Source organism: Eptesicus fuscus, chromosome 16, assembly GCF_027574615.1.
Source record: "Eptesicus fuscus isolate TK198812 chromosome 16, DD_ASM_mEF_20220401, whole genome shotgun sequence".
NCBI lineage: Eukaryota > Metazoa > Chordata > Mammalia > Chiroptera > Vespertilionidae > Eptesicus > Eptesicus fuscus.
In genome coordinates this window covers 11066838-11088299 of record NC_072488.1, presented here as the reverse complement: position 1 = coordinate 11088299, position 21462 = coordinate 11066838, and the positions used below count along the sequence as shown (strand labels likewise).

The 21462-nt window shown below is 49.2% G+C and overlaps 1 protein-coding gene across 3 annotated transcripts in view; it reads left to right on the top strand.

Moving 5' to 3' along the window:
• KIF3C (kinesin family member 3C) overlaps positions 1-16761 on the top strand; it is a 29730-nt gene extending 12969 nt beyond the window's left edge. Inside the window, exons 2-9 of one of the 3 annotated variants that reach the window (XR_008558555.1) lie at positions 4892-4993; positions 5692-5814; positions 7125-7243; positions 7699-7815; positions 13488-13596; positions 13774-13946; positions 14167-14338; positions 14595-16761. Coding sequence is in view for 2 of the 3 variants with exons in the window: in XM_008162351.3 (XP_008160573.1) it covers positions 4892-4993; positions 5692-5814; positions 7125-7243; positions 7699-7815; positions 13488-13596; positions 13774-13946; positions 14167-14260 (837 nt within the window). In the remaining variant the exon portion in view is untranslated. Of the gene's footprint in view, positions 1-4891; positions 4994-5691; positions 5815-7124; positions 7244-7698; positions 7816-8366; positions 8443-13487; positions 13597-13773; positions 13947-14166 lie in introns of those variants that run through there. The other 2 variants (XM_008162351.3, XM_054728197.1) reach the window with 2 other exon arrangements.
• Positions 16762-21462: the final 4701 nt, after the last annotated feature.

The following is a 21462-nucleotide window of genomic DNA, read 5'->3' as shown; positions in this document are numbered from 1 at the left end:
GTGGTGCCTGGAGCTCCCAGCCTGTCTTTCCTGCCCCCACAGCTTCCGCTGGCCTCTTAGCTACACTGGATGTGTTTAGAACCAGCAGGACTAAACCCAGTTCTGTCCACAGGCTTCACCCCACCAGTACTCCTTTGTCCAAGAGATCACAAAGGCAGAAACTCGGGCAGCTTAGAACTCCAGAGAACCTTTCCTGGGGACTAGGAAGCCCCTGTTTCCTGCCTTTCTCTGCTCACTCCCCCCAGCCTGAAGTGGGCCTAGGCACGGAAGGCATTCCTGTCCCTCCCTGCTCTCCATAGGTTGATAATTAAGGATAGAGATCTCCGAGGAAAAGGAGAAGGTGGCCACTGGTATCCTCAGAGAAATGGGGAAAATAAAAAACAAAAGCAAGAAAAAGAAAGCCTGTTTCTCAGCAAAGAATGGAAGCTCGTGCATGACATGTTTCAGAGCGTGGGGGTGAAGCAGACAGCATGAATTGAGACTGAGGAGAAGGAGGGGGCTGAGACCTTGCACCTGGATTGAGGCCCACCCACAGATTTCGTGCCAGGGCCAACCCCCTCTTGTAGCACAATACAGGTTCTGTCAGGCAGGCCTGGCTGATAGTGTGGGCTGGGCAAGTGGGCCAGGTTTGGCGAGTAACTGATAAGGCAGATTCGGTTGTCATTCAGACCACGTCTGTGCTGGGTTCTGGCAGAGCAGGCAGAGAAGCACTGGGGCAGGGAACAAACAGAACGGGGTGATAGTGGGCAGTCAGGCACCGTCCAGGAATTCTCTCGATGGAGTCCAGGGCTCAGCCAGAAGGAGAGGTCCTAAAGAAGAGGTCCAGCCAAAACGGGTTTGGCTCAGTGGATAGAGTGTCGGTCTGTGGACTGAGGGGTCCCGGGTTCGATTCCGGTCGAAGGCATGTACATTGGTTGCGGGCACATCCCCGGTTGGGGGTGTGCAGGAGGCAGCTGGTCGATGTTTCTCTCTCATCGATGTTTCTAGCTCTCTATCCCTCTCCCTTCCTCTCTGTAAAAAAATCAATAAAATATATTTTTTAAAAAAAGAAAATAAAAAGAAGAGGTCCATACCAAGGTGGATTAGCAAGAACCAACACAGAACCCAGTCCTGGGAATCTTGTCATGGGGATGGGGGCCTGGGAGTCTTGGCTTATACATCAAATTCCAGGCCTGATCAGTAGCTCAAATTCTGGCTCATAATGTCCAAATGGGTCGGTTACCTAGTTCTTGAACAAATTTGGACATTGTCAGGCAGAATGTTGAATGAGGAGAGAGCGGTACTAGGTGTGGGTAGATAGAAAAGTGGCTAAATAAACAATTGTTTTGAATCAGAGATCTACCTCCTCACTTAAAAATCACCCCAAGAAAAGCATAAAAGTGTATCTTGTAAAAGGGATATCAGGCCTCTAAGGTATAGGAGTATAAAGCAAATAGGGAGGCTCAATTTTATATCTCTTATTATAGACAATTAATCCAAGGGCATGTACCTTGGTTGCGGGCACAGCCCCGGTTGGGGGTGTGCAGGAGGCAGCTGGTCGATGGTTCTCTCTCATCGATGTTTCTAGCTCTCTATCCCTCTCTCTTCCTCTCTGTAAAAATCAATAAAATATATTTAAAAAAATATATATATATATATATTTTTTTTTTTTATTGGTTTCAGAGAGGAAGGGAGAGGGAGAGAAAGATAGAAACATCAATGATGAGAGAGAATCATTGATTGGCTGCCTCCTGCACACCCCACACTGGGGACTGAGCCCATAACCCGGCATGTGCCCTGACCAGGAATAAAACCCTAACCTCCTGGTTCACAGGTCGATGTTCAACCACTGAGCCACACCGGCCGGGCATAAACTGTTCAGTATTTGATTTCATGCTTCTGAGATGCCAGATTCCATACATTTATCACCTGTAAACAGTAGAACTTCCCTTTATTTATCCTAAAAACTCAAGATGTAAGCTCTTACTCTGTGTACCAGGACTGATTGGGAAGGTCTGGCTCTTTGCTTTTCACACCTGTCTTGGTTGTATGGTTTCCGGGCCTATCCTCTAACCTTCCTTTGTCTTTGCAGAGTGGAGTCCTATTTTTTAAAGTCTCTTAGAATAGCCCATCTCTGAATGGTTCTAGCCGCCTTCCTCTGGATCTCTCGCCTTCATGTCCCCGGAGACCCGGGGAGGGAACTGTGCGCACTACTCCAGATTCAGCTTCGTTGTGGTTTTCTGTGCGGATAGAATGACTGTTGTTTTGTTTCTAAAAAGCCTTCACGATGGTGGCTGGCCAGATGCTGTTGGCTTTTTTAGCTGTGGCAGCATAGTAAGCCAGTGTCTTCTGGGAACAATAGAGATTGATCCTCTACTCACCTGCCTCCCTTCTGGCTTATAACTGATTGCTCATAGATAACCTTTAGTGAGTAGGGCTAGGAGTACTTTTCCCCAAACTGTAGAACTATCATTGACGCTCATCTGCCATTTTTTGTCGGCTCACCCAGCCTAGCGATTCTCTGGTGCTCTACCACCAGGAAGGATGTGGGAGCATCTGTGAAGCTGGGCGTTTCATTTCACCAGGGCACGCTTTCCAGCGGAGATCAGTCCCCCCAACATTGAACATTGGAACACTTTTCCATCTCGAGGGACGCCCATTTATTTGTGTCCTTTTGCTAACCCACCTTTCGGTTATGAGAAAACATTTCCCTTTCTCCGTCTCCTCACCCGCCATGTAACATTGAATAACCTCTGAGGAAGAACCTTGCCAGGAGCATTTTAACCTCTAAAATTCTGGCCACTGGCTTCCCCATGGACGGTAATGACCTTGGAGATTAGTCAGATACGATTTTCTCTTGCTGGACACATGTTGCTTTTCTTTTAGCCGGTTCTGCTTCCTGGAGCTCTCAACGCAATGTCCGCAGTAGAAAGAACATGGGCTTTGGAGCCAGGCCAACCTGGGTCTGGATTCTCCATTTATATTTAATGTCCATGACGTGACCTTGGACGGATTACTTAACCTCTCTGAGTTTTCATTGGAAAAATGATGGTGCTAATAATATGCCCCTTCAAGTCACCTGGGATCGCGTTACAATGCAGTTTTTTATTCACTAGGTCTGGTAGGACCTGAGATTCTACATTTCAGTGCTGATTCAGGAGACTTCAAAAAGCAGTGATTCTCAAATTCGACTGCACAATGAAATCACCCAGGAGCCTTTCAAAACCACCAGTGCTTGGACCTCACCACCTGCCCTCTCTCCCCCATTCGAGTTTGACTGGCAGTGGGGTGTAGCCTGGGCACTGGGCTTTTTAAAAGGTGATTCTAATATACATGGAAGTTTGAGACCCACTGCTTAAAGGGGGATCAGATGCGATAAACCCGGCCTGCAGTACGAAGAAAATAATGGGTTTCTTCCTCTTGGTTGCTTGTCCTGTCCTTCCCACGCTCCACACCAGTCCCCAGCCTTTAAATCAGGCAGGAAGCAACCGGGCAGCTACTGTTGCTGGGTCTTCTCTAGAACACCTGTCCTAGGAGTTCTCACAGCTGTGAGTGGAAGGGACCATGATAACGCGGTGGGCCCGGCACTGGGAATTTTAAAAGCTCCCCAGCTTTCATATGTAACCATGTTCTAATATGCAACCAAGTTTGAGAGCTAGTATCTTTTTATTAGCTAGCAGAGACCAAAGAACACTGGAGTTAAATAAAATGCCAAGGGGAGTGCAAGGACTCAGGGCTGGAGTGGCCAAGTACGTCCCAGAACGTGGTGGTCCCTCCAGACTCCATTCCCCGGGAGCTGGAGGGAGCAGTCATCCATGGCCCACAGCACTGGGTGGCTTCCTCGTGCCTTCTCTCCTCCTCCCTCTCCACACCCAGCCAGTCCCTCCTACAGGTGTCCAGGATGCCAGATCCTGCTGCCCTGCCCTTTGGCCCTGCCACAGTGAGTGTGGATTGGTCAGTTGACGCTGGGATGAGAGAGCCCAGAGAAAGGATCTGGAACCCCCCTCTGGGGCAACCCCAAAGGTTCCTTTCAGTTCACCAAACATTGCTTGAGCACTTACTCGGTGCCTCGCACTGTGCTAAGCCCCGACACCGAGATCTGATAAGACATGATTCCTGCCCTGAGGGAGCTCTCAGGAGAGACGGAAAGTGCACCAATACTGGGAAGTGATGGCAGAGCACCAGGAAGGTGTCCTGGCTGTTGAGGAGGCCAGAGGAGGAAACGTGCAGACTGGAGGGAGTCAGAGGAAAGGTCCCAAGATGCTCAAGCTGGGTCACAGTCGGTTCTGACGTTAGATGTGAGAACCGAAGCGGGTAACCTGGCCAAGGCTTTGCAGTTAGTGGTAGAGCCCAGTCTGTCTGGCCATCTCCAAAGCTCTGTGCCTCCGGGGCCCCATGTGCCCCTTAGTGTTACAGAGTCTCCTGCCTTTGGCTTTGCTTCTGCTTCCCATGTCCGCCTACAGCCAGGCTCTTCCGTTGCCTGCGTTGAGAGCCCTCTCCCTGCATCAGGAGACAGTCATCCAAAAAGCTGGGCCGCCCAGTGACTACCTTCCGTCTCCCGCTCCCGAGCACCAGCTGGGTGCTGAGTGCCAGGATTAGGTGGCCATCTGCACCCCCTCCCAGGCCTGTGAACCACCTTCCATCTGGATCCAAAGCGAACAGATCAGGTGCCCTACGTTCCCTGAGGGATCCCCTCTCCTTTTCTCACCTAATGGTCCTGCCAACAACGGGAGCCTTGTGCTGGGGCCCAAGAAGCTGCAGGAAAACGCTTCCTTCTCGTCGAAGGCCCCACGGGGACACATCTGGTGTCCCTTCTTGGAAGGACCACAGAGAACAGGGAAGCAGAACCTCTCAACCTGGGGGTCCTGTGCCCCTTTCAAAAGCCTGTCTCTAACCCGGTCTGTCTCCCCAGGCCATGGAGAGCAAGCTGCTCATCGGGGGCAGGAACATCATGGATCACACAAACGAGCAGCAAAAGATGCTGGAACTGAAGAGGCAGGAGATTGCCGAGCAGGTAGGGCGGGGGCTTCAGGTCCCTGGGGGTGCACGGCCTTGAGGTCATGTCTGAGGGGCATCGGGCAGTAAGCCATCCTGGACTGAGGATCCCTGGACCAGAGCTGAGAACCTCAGACAAGCTGCCCTGGCTCCCCTGGGTCCCCCAGCCCAGGGCCTGTCTCTGGCAGGGGCACTGCTCGCTGGTGGGTGAGAGGAAGTGGTGGCTCTCCACCCCGTCAGCCTCCACAGCCCCTGGCACGAATTCCTGGGCCTTCCACAAGGTGCGAGTCCTTGGCCACGTGTATGGCTATGCCCTGAATCATCATGAACCACAATTTGTTGTTCTTACCAGTCAACTGTAACACTACGTGGGGAGATGGTGAGGCGGCGGGGAAGCCCGTATGCGGACATCTGTGTAAGTGGTTGACACCTCTGGAATGTGCCCGTGATTAGGGCTGGGTCTCCACCCACAGGGGCAGGGCCTAGGAAAGGCATGGCAATAGGAGCCGAGAAGAAGGTTCAGAGAGGAGAGGCTCCACTGAGGTTGGGGTGGGAGCCAGGGACGTGGGCCATGCTACTCTCCCTTCTCCCTCCTGGCAGCTGGGGCCATAGGGCAGCCATGTCCCACGGGAGGCAGAGTGAGCCTGTCCCTGAGCTCCCTTGACCTTTTCTGGTATGTGCTGCTGCTCTGAGCCCCTATGCCCTGCACTGGCCTAGAAACGCCGCGAGCGGGAGATGCAGCAGGAGATGATGCTCCGCGATGAGGAGACCATGGAGCTCCGGGGCACCTACACATCCCTGCAACAGGAGGTGGAGGTCAAAACCAAGAAACTCAAGAAGGTGAGATGCGCCCTGGCTGGTTTGGCTCAGTGGATGGAATGTCGGCCTGCAGACTGAAGGGTCCCTGGTTCGATTCCCGGTCAGGGCACATGCCTGGGTTGCAGGCTCGATCCCCAGTAGGGGATGTGCAGGAGGCAGCCGGTCAATGATTCTCTCTCATCATTGATGTTTCTATCTCCCTCTCCCTTCTTCTCTAAAGTCAATAAAAATATATTTTTTTAAAAAAAGAAGAAGAAGAAGGTGAGATGCCACAGCAGGACGGGGTCTGGGTGTGTGAGGGCCCGGCAGCCTCTGCCCAAGACAGTCACCCGTCCAAGGGGTGTGTCTTTTAGGTCCTCTCCCCACTTTGCTTGAACTGCTGAACCCAGTTCCATTGCCTGGGCTGCTGGGGTGCGGAGCGGGGAAGGCAGGGGTTGGTGTTGGGGTGGAACAGAGCTGTTTCTCCTGGGTCAGGCTAGGCCTGATGGGTGGGAATACTGTCATTTCTGGTCTCCAGGGCGATTGTCTTCATGGTCCTGGGTAACTTCCCCCTTTACAGGGTCGCCAATGAGTCACAGTTTGGATAGCTGGGCCTGGAGCAGGGCCAGGGGAGTGGTGAGCCTGTGGGAGCTCCCAGAAGGAAACACAGGGCCCTCAAGGGCGTGTGAAGGGATGAGAATATCTCATCACCAGAGCCCTGCAAAGGCAATGCCGGTGCATGAGATGAGGGTTGAGGGTAGGAAGCAGCACGTCTCAGCCTGGATTCTAGGGAGAACCTGGAGAGCTCTTAGGGTTGCCAATGTGGCTGCCCCAGAGTAGGCCAGGGAGTGGACCAGTCACAGTGGCAGTTTCCAGGGACCCACCCTCAGTGGCTAGGAGTGGGGCAGCAGGGTCAGTGCTGCCCTCCACACCCCCACTTCTGAGAACCCCTGGAGAGGTAGGAGTGGGGTGGTTCACCTTCCAAACTGGCTTAGCCCCCCTCCTCTGCGTAAGCCCTGGACTTAGGCCCTGATTCTGGCTCTTCTATTAACTAGTTTTGTGACCTTGAGCAAGTCTACGCCTGAGTTTCCTCACCTATAGAAAGAAGGAGGGTGTTGAACCAAAAGGTCCCCAGAATCCCTTCCAGTTTGAACATTCCGTGCTGCTGACAGCAGCTGAGAGAGAGAGAGCAGGTAACGGGCCAGCATGTAGGAGGGACAGGGCAGCCTTTGAATCACCTGTCCTGACTCGTGGTGGAGCCACAAGAGGGAGAGCTGGCCCTGGCCTCACCCTGTGCTGAGCCTGGGACCCTGAGCCTGGGTGGCCTCTGAGCTGCACCTGTCCCCACCCAGCTCTACGCCAAGCTGCAGGCGGTGAAGGCGGAGATCCAGGACCAGCATGACGAGTACATCCGTGTGCGGCAGGACCTGGAGGAGGCGCAGAATGAGCAGACCCGGGAGCTCAAGCTCAAGTAGGCTCCCTCCTCTTCCCATTCCTGGTCCATAGCCATCCCGTGGGCCCCGTGCTTCTCCCGACAGGATCTTCTCCTTCCTGAAGGCCTCATTCCGCCTGTCACCCACGAGTCCATGTGTCTTAGGAATAACGTATCGGAGGGATGAGGGAGAGGCCTAGGTTCTGGAGTTTCTTCCAACTCCTTCCCTCCTCAGCCTGCATTTGATGACACCCCCCCTCCCAAAGTGCATGCTGGGTGCTGGCCGAAAGGAACCCCTTTGGCCCTGAACCGACACTCTTTGCATCAGAAGTTATTTTCAAGGCCTGTTATTTCCCCTTCCCCAACATGTTGGTTTCTCCACCCGTGTCCCTTCTTTCTGCCTCTTTGCTTCTTACTTCTGATCCTTCAACTTCACATATTTGTGGGGGCATCTCTCTCCCCAATTCCCATCTCTACCTTCTTTCTGCTCCCAGGTACCTAATTATTGAAAACTTCATCCCCCCTGAGGAGAAGAACAAAATCATGAACCGGCTTTTCCTGGACTGTGAGGAGGAGCAGTGGAAGTTCCAGCCACTCGTGCCAGCCGGAGTGTGAGTTTCTCACCCAGTCGTCTGGGCCTCGGGCCTCGGGCCAGGGTGGAGATGGCCGGGGCCTGTGGGAGACAGGTTTCTACAGATTGGAGAGCTAAGGGGATGATACAGAGGGAGGATAGATTTTTCAGGACCTGATGATGTAGGAGTCTCCATGAAGGCAGGGTACCTCCCTTCCCCCTCCCCCCTCCCCCCCAAAAAAAGTGTCTCCTTAGCCAGGGATGCAGAAAATTTTGTATGAAAGGCCTGAAGAGGGGGGAAGAGCATCTCAGCCTCTTGGCAATCCCAGTGAATGCTAACATTTGGCCAGTCTGATGAATTTTCATTTGTCTGGTGCCAAGAGCAGCAGCAATAGTTAATATTTACTTTCCTGTGTGTTGGGCACTATGGGAGACTCTGCAGACAGAAGGTAAATCCAACTCAGTCAGCATTCAAGTCCGGTGGGGAATGCAGGGAAGTAACTAGATCAGGAAATGATAGAGGTGGGACCCAGTCTTTATAGCTTCACTCAGATCCGTGATTCAGCATTTCCACCTGTTTCCACATCCTAGCCCTTAGGTAGTTTGGGTCCATTGGCTGGGTGTGCAGCTCCCTCTGCTGGTAGCCACGAAGAACAAGACCGGATATTCAAACCCAACTGAGTGACTGCCTCACTCAGCTGAAAGTGCCACTGTCCCTTAATTGAAAATCTGTGTGTATAGAAGGTTTATTTTTTAAATTATTATATATTTTTAATCAATTTATATATTAAACTTAGTGATGGACACATTAAACAAATTACTACAAATTACAAGTTTATACAATTTATTACAAATTTCACATTAAATAAATCACTACACCATTCACTAAAAAAGGATATGCAGAATCTTTAAATTACCCTTGTGGAACGCTGAGTAATGGCCTCCACAGAAATACTAGTGAGGCTTCTGCTCTGTAGGGTCCTAATTCTTGGAACCTGTGAAGATTACCTTATCTGGCAAAGAGACTTTGCAGGTATGGTTACATTAAGGGGCTTGAGGAGATTCTCCTGTATTGTCCAGGTGGACCTTAAATGGAATCACAAGTGTCCTTACAAAAGGAAGGCAGAGGAAGATGAGACTCCAGAAGTAGGAGATGTGACAACAGCAGCAAGAGACCACAGTGACGAAGCTGTGAGGCAGCGATTTCCGAGGGATGCCCATAGCCTCTGGAGCAGTGGTTCTCAACCTTCCTAATGCCGTGACCCTTTAATACAGTTCCTCATGTTGTGGTGACCCCCAACCATAAAATTATTTTCGTTGCTACTTCATGACTGTAATTTTGCTACTGTTAATGAATCGTAATCTAAATATCTGTGTTTTCCGATGGTCTTAGGCGACCCTGCTAGCAGTTCTCAGAAAACACAGATATTTACATTACGATTTACCATCGGAAAACACAGATATTTACATTACGATTCATAACAGTAGCAAAATTACAGTTATGAAGTAGCAACGAAAATAATTTTATGGTTGGGGGTCACCACAACATGAGGAACTGTATTAAAGGGTCGCGGCATTAGAAAGGTTGAGAACCACTGCTCTAGAGGTTGGCATTGGCAAGGAACAGACTCTGCCCTGGAGCTTCTAGAAGAAACCAATCCTGCTAACACCTTGTTTTTGTTTTAGTCCTGTAGACTCAGTGAAGTACGTAGAGGTATTTAGGAGGCCAAATACCAATGCACTCGCCCAGAGAGTCTTTGCTCTCTGCGTCCACAAATATTAATGCCAAGATAGGGCAGGAGTCCCCCCTGAGCTGGTTGGGAAGCTCGCTGTATAGGTCTGTAGCGTCTCACGGGAGCATCAGATGGTGCTTCATCTGACTACTTTCTGGAAGGCTGATCCTACCCAAGGTGACACCACACAGGTTTGTAAGTGGCAAGTTCATGAGTAGAAGACTTTTCAAAGGTGTCATTTTTGGACTTAAAATCTACCTTTCCGACCCAGGTAGAGACCCACAGTAGTACGGCATCTAATGCAGACATTCTCCACCCTGGCCGAAGCTAGAATCGCCTGTAAGCTGGGCTACAAAGAGTCTGATTTAAAGGATCTTGGGTGGATCCCAGGACAAATTTTTTTCCCCCAAAGCTTCCAGGTGAGGCTTCCAACAAGGAAGCCAAGCTCAAAAACTACTACTCCAGCGCCCTCTGCTGGAAGGAAATGCTAGTGAAGCTTCTGCTCTAGGCTTATCTTGTGCTTAGAAAACTTCAGTTTAAAGTTTGCAGATGGAGGAATTTCTTTGTGTTGGCTAGATATGGGATGAAATCTGAGAAGGGATGTGTTTTTTAAACTTTTTATTTTGAAAAATAAGAATTGCAAGAATAATACAAAGAATTCCCATATACCCTCATGAAAATTCACCAATTAATATTTTGCCACCTCTTGTTTTATTAATAACTCCTCCACCCCGCCACACCAACCATTTGAGATTAAGTTGCAGATGTCCTGGCCCATCACCTGTATTTCCTAAAAATGAGGACATTGTCTTACATAACCACAATACAATGTTCAAACTTAGGAAATTTCATATCAACACAATACTATTATATAAGCAATCTTCACTTTTAGCCAGTACCACAATAATGTCCTTTATGGCAGTTTCCTCCCCTCCCCCAATCCACACACCTGAGATGGTGCATTGCATTTGTCATGCTTCTTTAGTCTTCTATAATCTGTAACTGAGAAGGGATATATTTTATTTAATAAAAAACACACCCTGTTTTTATTGATTTTAGGGAGAGGGATAGAGAGATAGAAATATCCATAATCAGCTGCCTCCTGCACGCCCCCTACTGGGGATCAAGCCCTCAACCTGGCATGTGCCCTTGACCAGAATTAAACCCAGACTTTCAGTCTGCTGGCTGATGCTCTATCCACTGAGCCAAACCTGCTAGGGCTGTCAGAAAACTCTTGCAACATGCCCATGTCAACTTATTTTGGAAGTCTATCTTTTATTTTTTCACCATTATCTCTATGTGGTTACTGGTTGATACACAACATCTTCAGGTGCCTTCCTTAATCACCAACAATTTTTCAACCAGCTCTAGCAATAACTTTTTCAAGTATGACCTTTTATTTTTTATTTCTCACAATAATAGACTTTATTTTTAATTGTTTATACAAAATTATCTTCTAAGGGTTGGATATTGGGCAGTGCCTGTAGCACGTGGCTTACAGTTCACAAAGTTCTATTGTAACTTTAGCTCTTTGGCCTGCTGCGGAGGGTCGATCACGGAAAGTAGGCCTGGGGCTGAAGAGGGAGTAGATGGGGAGTTTGGTGTCCCAATTACAGACGCCCCTCCCCCAGCCCCTTCTTCCCGCATGCCACCCAGAATAGCCCTGGCATCTTTGTGGGGTCAGGCTGCCAGTTCACACTGATCCACTCCTCTGCTCGCCCAGCCCAGCCGTGTCCTCCTGTCCTGTTCCCAGAGCCTGCAGCCTTCAAGGCGCGCTTCAGCCCCAGGCCGGCCCACGTGTACTCCTGAGACAGTACAGCATCGTGGAATATCCGGGAAGGTTCGGTTCCTGTCTCTTCCTAATTGGATGACCTCGGACACCAAAGACAGCCTGGTGTCTGCCCTGTCTACACCTCAGGAGGCTGGTGTCCAATTCAAATGGGATATGTAGGCTCCCCTTATAAATGATAAGCTATTATTTTACTGATTCCCCCACCGCCCTCCGAGCTGTCACCGATGCTGCCCTCTCACAGCCTCCGGGGCTCCAGCGCAGCAGAGCCTGAGAGGTGGGGCTTCTGCAGCCCCATCCGTTCTTGCCTTCCTCTGTACAGAGGAGTCAGCGGGGGCCCCAGGTGAGGCCCAGCACTCTGCTTTTACCTTTCATAAAATGAACCACAAGGATGTTATTACTCCCGCTGCGGACGGCAGGCATTGTTCGTGGGCTCCTGCCTGCCTTGCTCTATTCAAGGACAGAGCGTCCTACCTGTGAATTTCTTGCCTGTTTCGTCCCCTCTTCTGTCTCCTAGCTTGTCTGCCCTTTGGCTTCTTTCATTGCTCATTTGTGTCCCTGCTTGAAATTAGCAAGTGGCCTTGAGGATAAATCATCATCGCGGGGCCATGTGCAGCGTCCTTGCGGGGTCCGGGGCTCGGTGTTTGTCTTGGTTCGTCTCAGCTTTGCTGGAGGACAGGCGGCCGTAGCTGAGGCTCAGAGAGAGGAAGCCACTTCCCGAGGTCTCCAAGCTCTCAGAGCCAGCATTCAAACCCCGGTCCGTCTTCCTCCAAAACCTGTGTGGGGTTTTTTGTGTGGTTTTTTTTTAATTAAAATAACTTCCTTGTATTCTTTTCTATCTTTTTCTGTTTGTTTCTAATAATAAAGTAATACATCACACTCATCAAATTGCTGAAAGTAAAAAGTCTGACATACCGTGAGTTAGCAATGGAAATTTTCATAGGAATAACCACTTCGAAAAGCAACTTGGCAATATCTAGTAAAGTTGAGATGCACATACCCTACAATGCAACCATCAACCATTCCATTCCTGGGTCTTTACCCCAAGGAATCTGTTGAATATGTACTTGAAGATACCTGTACAGAAATGTTCACAGCAGCATTGTATTTAATGTATTTAATGGTGTGTGGGGGTGGGGGTGGGGGGTGGAAATCAACCTAGGTAACTATCAACAAGAGAATATATACATAAAAATATATATGCATATATATTGCTATATTAAAATCTTAAAATATGCCCAGCCAGTGTGGCTCAGTGGTTGAATGTTAACCCATGAACCAAGAGGTCACTGATTCAGTTCTGCACGAAAGGGCTGTCAGGTTGAAAACTGAAGTTTTGGTCGACAACCGAGACATTTTTTTTTTTTGTGAACAGTTGAGAACCAAATTGTTGGAGATGGGAGACATTTGAGAAACGAGGTTTGGCTGTAATTAATAATGTGGAACATCTTTTCATGTGCTCATTTGCCATTTGTATATCTTCTTTGGAGAAATGGCTATTCAGCTTCTTTGTCCATTTTTAAACTGGGTTGTGTGTCTTTTTTGTGGTTGATTTATAAAAGTTATCTATAGATTCTGGATACAAGTTCCTTATCAAATATATGATTTGCAGATATTTCTCCCCATTTTGTAGATTGTCTTTTCACTTTCTTTATACTGTCCTTTAAAGCAAAAAGTTTGTAGTGTTCATAAAGTCCTACTTACCTATTTTTTTTTTCATTAGTTACTTGAGCTTTTGATGTCATAGGTAAGAAACTATTGCATAACTTAAGATCATAAAGATTTACTACTATGTTTTATTTGAAAAGTTTTATAGATTAGATTTTACATTTAAGTCTATGATCCATTTGGGATTAATTTTTATATTTGGTGCAAGGTAAGGGTCCAACTTCATTATTTTTGCCTGTGCATAATCCAGTTGACTCAGTATCACTTTTTAAAAATTATATTTTATTTTTATTGTTGACATTATGACAGATGTCTCCTATTCCCCCCCCCCCCACATCCCTCACTTTACCCCTCTCTACCTAGACCCTACCTTCCCCTCCTTCTGTCCCTCACCAGTTGTGAGGTTGCATTAGAGAAAAGAGAAGAAAATTCCAGAACCTGCAGTCTGCAGGGCCTCCTGTCTCCCTGAATGATACTTACTTCCTCAGAATATCATATTCTAATATAGCCTCTCCCCTACAGCAATAACAGCCAAATGAAGAAGCGGCCAACGTCTGCAGTGGGCTACAAGAGGCCTATCAGCCAGTATGCTCGGGTTGCCATGGCAATGGGGTCCCACCCCAGGTACAGGGTAAGAAGCTGGAAATAGAAGGGGAAGGGGGGAGAGAGAGCCCAGGGGAGGTGATGCTCACAGCCTCTGCTTCCTCCACCTCCCTCAGCACCCTTGCTACACCCTGTGTTTACTGAGTGCCCAGAAGGTCCGGTCATTGGGCTGCTGCTTATGTCTGGTATGATGTTCCTACCACAGGCTGAAAACATAATGTTTCTGGAGTTGGATGTGTCCCCTCCAACTGTCTTCGAGATGGAATTCTCTCATGACCAAGACCAAGATCCCCGTGCACTACACATGGAGAGGCTCATGCGGTTGGACAGCTTTCTGGAAAGACCCTCCACGTCGAAAGTTCGAAAATCCAGATCCTGGTCAGTACCACCATGACCAGAGTGGGCAGTGGCCTTGGGACCGGAGGCAGGGAGACTGCCCGGGCTACCGGGCTACCGGAGGGTGTGAAGGGGGGTGATGACTGGGGTTGTGGGGGAGGAGTTTCTACAGCAATAGGTGAGAGAATGGACGGTCCTCACTGTCCTCTCTTCTGCACTTTCCCAACCTCCCCTTTCACCCACTTGTCCCCGCCCCCTGCAGGTGCCAGAGTCCTCAGCGGCCTCCACCCTCCGCCGCACATGCCTCACTGGCCTCCGCTGCTCTGCGCCCTGCGACAGTGCTAGACCATGAGTGACAGCCTTCAGTTCGGCTGCCCATCTGACAGGCTCCTGGGATGGGATCGCCAACCCTGGATCATCTCATCTGCCGCTTGGTGTGTGTGTGTGTGTGTGTGTGTGTGTGCACGCGCGCACGTGTTTGTATGTGTGAGGGGGTGAGACTCTGGCAGACCGTGCCTCTGCCTGCTCTTCTCAGCCTCCTTTATTTAATTAATGTTATTTATTCGTGGAGCTCAGTTAGTGTGGGGGAGAGGCCCTCGCCTGAGCCTGCCGTGGTCACTGCATAGCCCCCTTTTCTGCTGACTATAGACCCCCTCCCCCCCAGCCAGACCTCAAGCTCCTCTCTGTCAGTTCTCCCCAGAAGGGAAGGTGGCCAGTGCCTGAGAAGAGAGGACTTTTTCTACCTGTCTCCACAATCTCCATCTCCTCCTGTGCTGATGGCGAGCAGCTCCTAAGCACGTTCCGGGACTAGAAAAATGCTGGGTGTCCCCTGAGGACAGGAGGGGTCCTGACAGTGCTCCCAGCACCTTCTGGGCCTCAGAAAACCTTGTTCAGCTTCTTGGGCTCCTCAAAGACTTGAAAGACCTCACCCTCCCAGCCCGTGCCCTTCAGCTTGCCAAGAATCCGTGGCTTCCCGAACTGCTTCCTGTGCACCTTCCCAAGGCTCGGGTAGGAATTGTGAACCAACCCGTCGCTGCCCCCTCGGACCTGCAGGAAGTGGAACAGGAATGGAGACACTGCGGACAGTCACCAAGGGAAGTCCCTCCTCTCCTCCCCTGTCCTTTGTGTCTGTGCCCCTCCAAGAAGTGACTTTGGTCAACCAGTGGTCAGGCCAGCTCCCTGTTTTTGAGATGCTGCTCCTTCCTGCTTCGAATGTCTTCCCTGTAGCTGCCTGGATCCCAGTTCATAGTGGAGGGAGCGATGTCATTATCCCCCCCGGCTAAGCGAAGGTATCTGCACCTGTTGCTTCCCCCTTCATTTAGCACAGGAGACGGAGACCTGGGCACGACCCGCCAGCTTGGCCTATTCCCCCTGCTTCTGAGTCACGTGTGTTGGGCTCTATTTTGTTGAAAACTAACCCCGTCTTCGGCATTGTGGAAATTGGTCCCTATGGAAGTGCTCTCCACCTTCCTTTGTGACATCCCAAGATGTCTCCAGGTATCTCAAGTGATAAGTAAATTTCTACCAAAAAAGAGAAAAGAGATTAATTTTCATTGACTTTTTAAAGTATGCGTGTTGGTGGAGGTTTGAAGAGGTAATCATGAGAGAAAACCAATGGTTTAGGATTTTAAAATGCCCTACTAGTGGGAGTCTACAATTCCTAGGATATGAGGAAGTTAGTCATTATATAAAAGCATAAAATTGACTGATTTGCCTGAAATTTAGTGTGTGGGAGGTGACGGTGGGGCTGATTGCCTGGTTATTCTCTTTCCATCAGGAAATTAACCCTTTTTACACTTTTCAAGTTCTGCTCTGAGGACCAAGTTATGGTTTTTTTAAAAAAAAAATATGCTGCCATTTCTGGACTAGATGGTTGGGCAACTCAATTGCCATTTGCTCCTGTCCGTCAAGGATATAACATTTTTTTCATCAGAGCCCAAGAGATTATTTGAGACTCAGAATTCAGATACTTGATTCGGCTGAGGCTGGGACAGGAGTTGTATGTAGAAATCCCCCAGGTGGCCGGGGCACAGATGTCCTCTGGGTCTGCATTGGGCAGCCTCTCCCAGCGACCTCCTTCTCGTTTGTGGATGAAGCAGCACGTATCACCCCATTCGCCACTTGGACACATTGACTCTGCATTGTCTGGTCACTTGACCCTCACAGTCTTATAGCACAATCCACCCAAGTTCACCGCCCCTGGTCTGAGGGCTGGGCCCAAGGTATGGTCAGAGGAGGAGCTCCTGCCGGCAGTTTTGTGTATGTGCGTATGTATGTGCGTGTTTGTGTGTGTTTAACTCCACCGGGGATACTCTACACTCAGTGTAAGATATGCTGGGAACAGGGCCACTGGGGTGGTTGGATCTCAGCCTCTCTGTTTCTCTCTCTCTCTCTCTCTTCTCTCTCTCTCTCTCTCCTCTTTTGATGTATCAGACATTTGGTTGACAAAGTAAGGGCCCTGATTAGGACCAAATTTCCGTGTCTGTCGCTATGGTCTTTATTTAGGACAACAGCTAATGCAGTGGCCCGTATATTACATATGTAATATATAAATATATATATATAAAACATTGCCCTCTGTCTCCTTGGCTTAGATGACAAGAAATGCACCTGCACCCTGGTGCTGCCAGCAGCCCGCAGGCCCCAGCCCTGTTCAAATTAACAGTCAATAATAAAGGAATGAGTATCGTTACAGCGTTGGTTGCCTGCCTTCTCTTCCCTTTGCTTCTTCCTACTTTTACTCCCGTTTTTATTTCCTCCCATCTTTCTCTCCCTTGTTTTCCTAATGTGGGTTCAATGGCACAGGGAGCCCAGCTGCAGTTAATAAAAGGGGACTGGCTGCTTAATAAAAAGGGGACCCGGCTGCCTAGGATGGCCGGGAGGCAGGTCCCAGGCTCTAGGCTGAAGCCTGTGCCAGAGCCATGGCGGCAGCTGCTCATGTTCTCGTAGCATCCCCACCCTGTTAATTCTGAACTGTTAGCAGACTTCAGAACTGCCTAGATGCCGTCCAGATAAGCTGTCCATAGCATTTGACCGCTCTGCCCCGACTGCGCCTCCATGTATCAGCCAAGACCAGCTGAAACAGCCAATGATGTGCGGACGGCAAAGCACGTAGATGGGCCTGGCACATGGTGGGTGTCAGGTTAAAGTAAAGACTACCTTTCCCTTGTCGCCTCTTCCCCGGGCCTCTTTCCCTCCCTTTTGGGTTCTAGCGATTGGCTCCCTATCGCAGGGAGGTCTTATAGGAAACGAAAAGTAGTCGCTGCTAAGAAAACAAACCCGGAGCCCCTGGCTTCCGGGAGAGGACGGGGTTGGTCGGACGGACGCCGGGAAGCATTGTTTTGGCGATGCCAGTTTTCCTGGAGAGGCTCCCTGCCTCACACCGGGCTCCAGCCCTGCCTGCGACAGGGTTCCGGGCTTGGGGCGGCTCTGATTTTTTGAGAGGGACTCGCCAGGTGTTGTGTTCGGTGCTTTACACATGTAGGCTCATTGTATCCTCCCAGGTGGGAATGATTGCCACTGGCTTATAGGTGACATTTGGGGCAACTGGCTATAGGCATCCTTCAGAGAGACTATGGGTTCAGTTCCAGACTACTATAATAAAGAGAGTTATAATCTTTTTTTGTCGTGGAGGGTCTTGCCTTTAATTTGCAAAAACAACGCAACACCTAGGAAGCACCATAAAGTGGAGCGCAATAAAACGGGGTATTAATGACGCTGGACTTGGAGACTCTAGGACCCATATTTTTTCCTTCTGTGCCACACGACCTGTCTACGCCATCTGTACCTCAGGAGAACTGACAGGCACCCTGCATGTTTTACAAGCAGCGGAAGCCATGGGCAGAGGGGTTGGAAGTAAAGCCAAATCTGCAGACCCTTCACCTCCAGTCCTATTCTAGAAGCGCTTATTCCTCCCGTTAGCAGTGGGCTCACCCGTGTGGCTGACGAGGGTGGTTTTCTAGAGCTCCACGAAGCAGCCGGAAGAACTCTCCCTCGGCCCAGTCCTTTGTTGACTGTTGATAAAGAAACTGCCATGTTTCACTTCTTCCTCCAAGACTGGGCACCTGATCTCCAGAGTTACTTCCTTCTGTTTTCATTGCCTAGGGGTGGGGTGTGTGTGTGTGAGAGAGAGAGCACTCTTAGCCAAGACTAACGATTCGCTTAAGCTGGCCTGAGTAAAATGAGAACACAGAAGTGTGCAGTGGACGCCAAGGGTGAGAACAGAACCAGGCCTCGGGAATGGCCCACTACCAGGGACTCGGACACCACAAAGACCCTCTCTCTCTCCCCACATTTCTTTCTGTGTGGGGTTCCTGCTCTTTCCTCAGCTGCTCCAGGTCACGATGTAGAAGATATGTCTGCCAGCAGCTCTCTGTTTACACGATCCAGTCATCCGGAGAGACTTAGCGTCTCAGTCCCACTGCCAAGTTCGTGGTAATGTGATTCTGATTCAGTGTTTTGGGTCAGGTGGGTGGGAACATGATATATGAATAATACCTCCAAGGGTCCTACTGCTGTAACCCTGTATATGTGGGCAGGGGTGCAAATAAAGGCATTTCTCCAAAAAAAGATGATGAGGATAACAGGGAGGGTGGAGTATGCTCTAACAGTTAACCAAACAGAGGTCTATGACCAGTGTGTCCATCACCCAGGATGGCTCATTCTATTATTCTGTTCATTTTTCTTACAACAGTTCACCTGCATCAAAATTATCACCCTCAGAGATTCCACTTCATTAGGTCCAGGATAGATCCATGTGGTGGACATTATATAGGTTGTCTTTCCAATATCCATTCTTCCCTCTGCCTTATTTACGAATAATTTTGTTTAAGGAGGGCAGTGCGCACAATTAGAAATACTCTTTCCAGACTCCCTTGCAGCAGGGGGTGGTCATGTGACATGGTTTTGGCCTAGGAGATGTAAGTGAAAGTTGCTAGGGATTTCTGGGAAATTATTTTGCTTTCCTGATTTAGATATCTCCCATCTCTCCTCTTCCCCTTTCTTCTTCCTGCATAGAACTCAAATGCAGCTTTTGGAAGTATATTCTTTCATTGAACAAAAAATTAGCATCTGCTACCCATACACTCCAAGTATTGTTTTAAAATATATTTTATTGATTTTTTACAGAGAGGAAGAGAGAGGGATAGAGAGTTAGAAACATCGATGAGAGAGAAACATCGACCAGCTGCCTCCTGCACCCTCCCCCCCCACTGGGGATGTGCCCGCAACCAAGGTACATGCCCTTGACCGGAATCGAACCTGGGACCCTTGAGTCCGCAGGCCGACGCTCTATCCACTGAGCCAAACCGATTTTGGCCCAAGTATTGTTCTAAGTGCTGGAGATGCAGCAGTGAAGAGAACGACACATAGCCTTATCCACACAGTGCTTGCATTCTAGGGTGGAGAGAAAGAAAAACATATTGCACAAATACAGTATACACATAATGGTGATAAGTGCAGTCAAGAAAAATAAAGCAGAGAAGGGAGATAGGGAGTTCCAGGTACTAAGGTGAGGGGGAGATTGTAGTTTTAAGGTCCATACTAAGAAGGTGACATCTGAGCAAATTCCTGCAGGAGGTCAGGAAGTGGACTCCAGGAGAGGAAAAACAAATGCAAACTTTGTGGACAAGATTGGGTCAGGTTTGTTCAAGGAGCAGCAACCATATTGCAACCCTGAGGCAATAATCACAGCGTGTGAAAGGTCGCTGGAGTAGAGACACCAGGAGACCTAACTTCCTGATGGATTTGTGGTTCTGTGCCAGGCTGGGTCTATCCACTTATGCACTTATAATGGTGCCAGACAGACCCCTTTTAGCCAGTGGCAGGGGGATGTGCCAGGAACCTGCATTTGAAACGAGCACCTGCACTGATTCCAAGGAACCGCTCCTTCAAGTCTGAGCGTCTCGGTTCTAGCCATTTGTGGTTCTGAGTCACGCTCACAGTGGGCCTGCCCTTCCACGAGCGCCAGCAGCAGGGCCACCTGCCTGTGTAGACACCATGGCTGTGCTCAAGGATGGTAGAGGCAGAGGGCACAAAGCCACTGAGGGCACGGAGCCCCTGGAGCCCCTGTGCTCAACCACATGTTTCTTCTTCGCAACTGGATGGAGGGAGGGGGCAGGGTGCTGACTTGTTTGGATTAAAACACCAAAGTGATTAGTTATTCACACCCAAAGCTCCCGGTTGCAATAAGGAAAAGAAGACCCAGAAAGGAAAGTGATCTCCAAAGGCACACAAATGGTGATCAGGGGAGACGGGCCCGGAAGGAACAAGGACTTTTTTTTTTTTTTTTTTCTTTTTTTAAAAATATATTTTATTGATTTTTTACAGAGAGGAAGAGAGAGGGATAGAGAGTTAGAAACATCGATGAGAGAGAAACATCGATCAGCTGCCTCCTGCACACCCCCTACTGGGGTTGTGCCCGCAACCAAGGTACATGCCTTGACCGGAATCGAACCCGGGACCCTTGAGTCCGCAGGCCGACCCTCTATCCACTGAGCCAAACCGGTTTCGGCAGGAACAAGGACTTACTAGCCAGACACACTGTTTATATTTTTTGTTGTGGGTCTCTTTTTATTTTATAATATTTTTTTAATTGATTTCAGAGAGGAAGGGAGAGAGAGAGCGATAGAAACATCAGTGATGAGAGAGAATCATCGATCGGCTGCCTCCTGCATGCTTCCTACTTGAGATCAAGGCCTCAATCCGGGTTTGTGCCCTGACTAGGAATTGAACCATGACCTCCTGGTTCCTAGATCGACACTCAACCACTGAGCCATGTCGGCTGGGCTATTTTTATTTTTGAAATAATTTCAAACTCACAGAACAGTTGCAATATTCATACTAAGAACTCCCACATGCACGGAAATCCTGTTCAAGTTTTGCCAACTGTCCCAAGAATGACCTTTACCACAAAAGGATCCAATCCAGGATCATCGGTTGCACTTAGTTGTCAGGTCTCTTTAGTCTCCCATCTGGAAGTCTTCCTCCGTCCACTCTTGACTTTTGTGCCCTTCACATTCATTCATATTAAAGGCCAGTTAATGTGTGGGCTGTGCCTCGGTTCAGGTCTCCTCCTGGTTGGATTCAGGTGATGCACGGCACGGCGGTCTTCTCACTGTATCCCGTCAGGTGGAACACGATGACATTGCTTTGTGCTGTGACTGATCATGTTAGCTTTGATTATTTATTAAGGGGGTGCCTGTCAGGCTCTATTTGGCAAGGAGATACTGTGAAACTATGTGACTATTCCACTCCTCCTCTAAATTTCATCCACTCGTTTGAATACTCATGGATGTTTCCTGCTTGAATTTATTATTATTATTATTTATCCCAAGGGTATTTTTCCATTGATTTTTAGAGAGAGTGGAAGAGAGAGGGAAAGACAGAGAGGAATATTGATCTGAGGAAAACACATCGATTGCCCCTTGCACGACCCCAACCAGGACCCCAGATGGGGAGGAGCCTGCAACCGAGGTACTTTCCCCTGACCGGAATCGAACCCGGGACCCTCTGGTCTGCAGGCCAACGCTCTATCCCAGGGGTCCTCAAACTTTTTAAA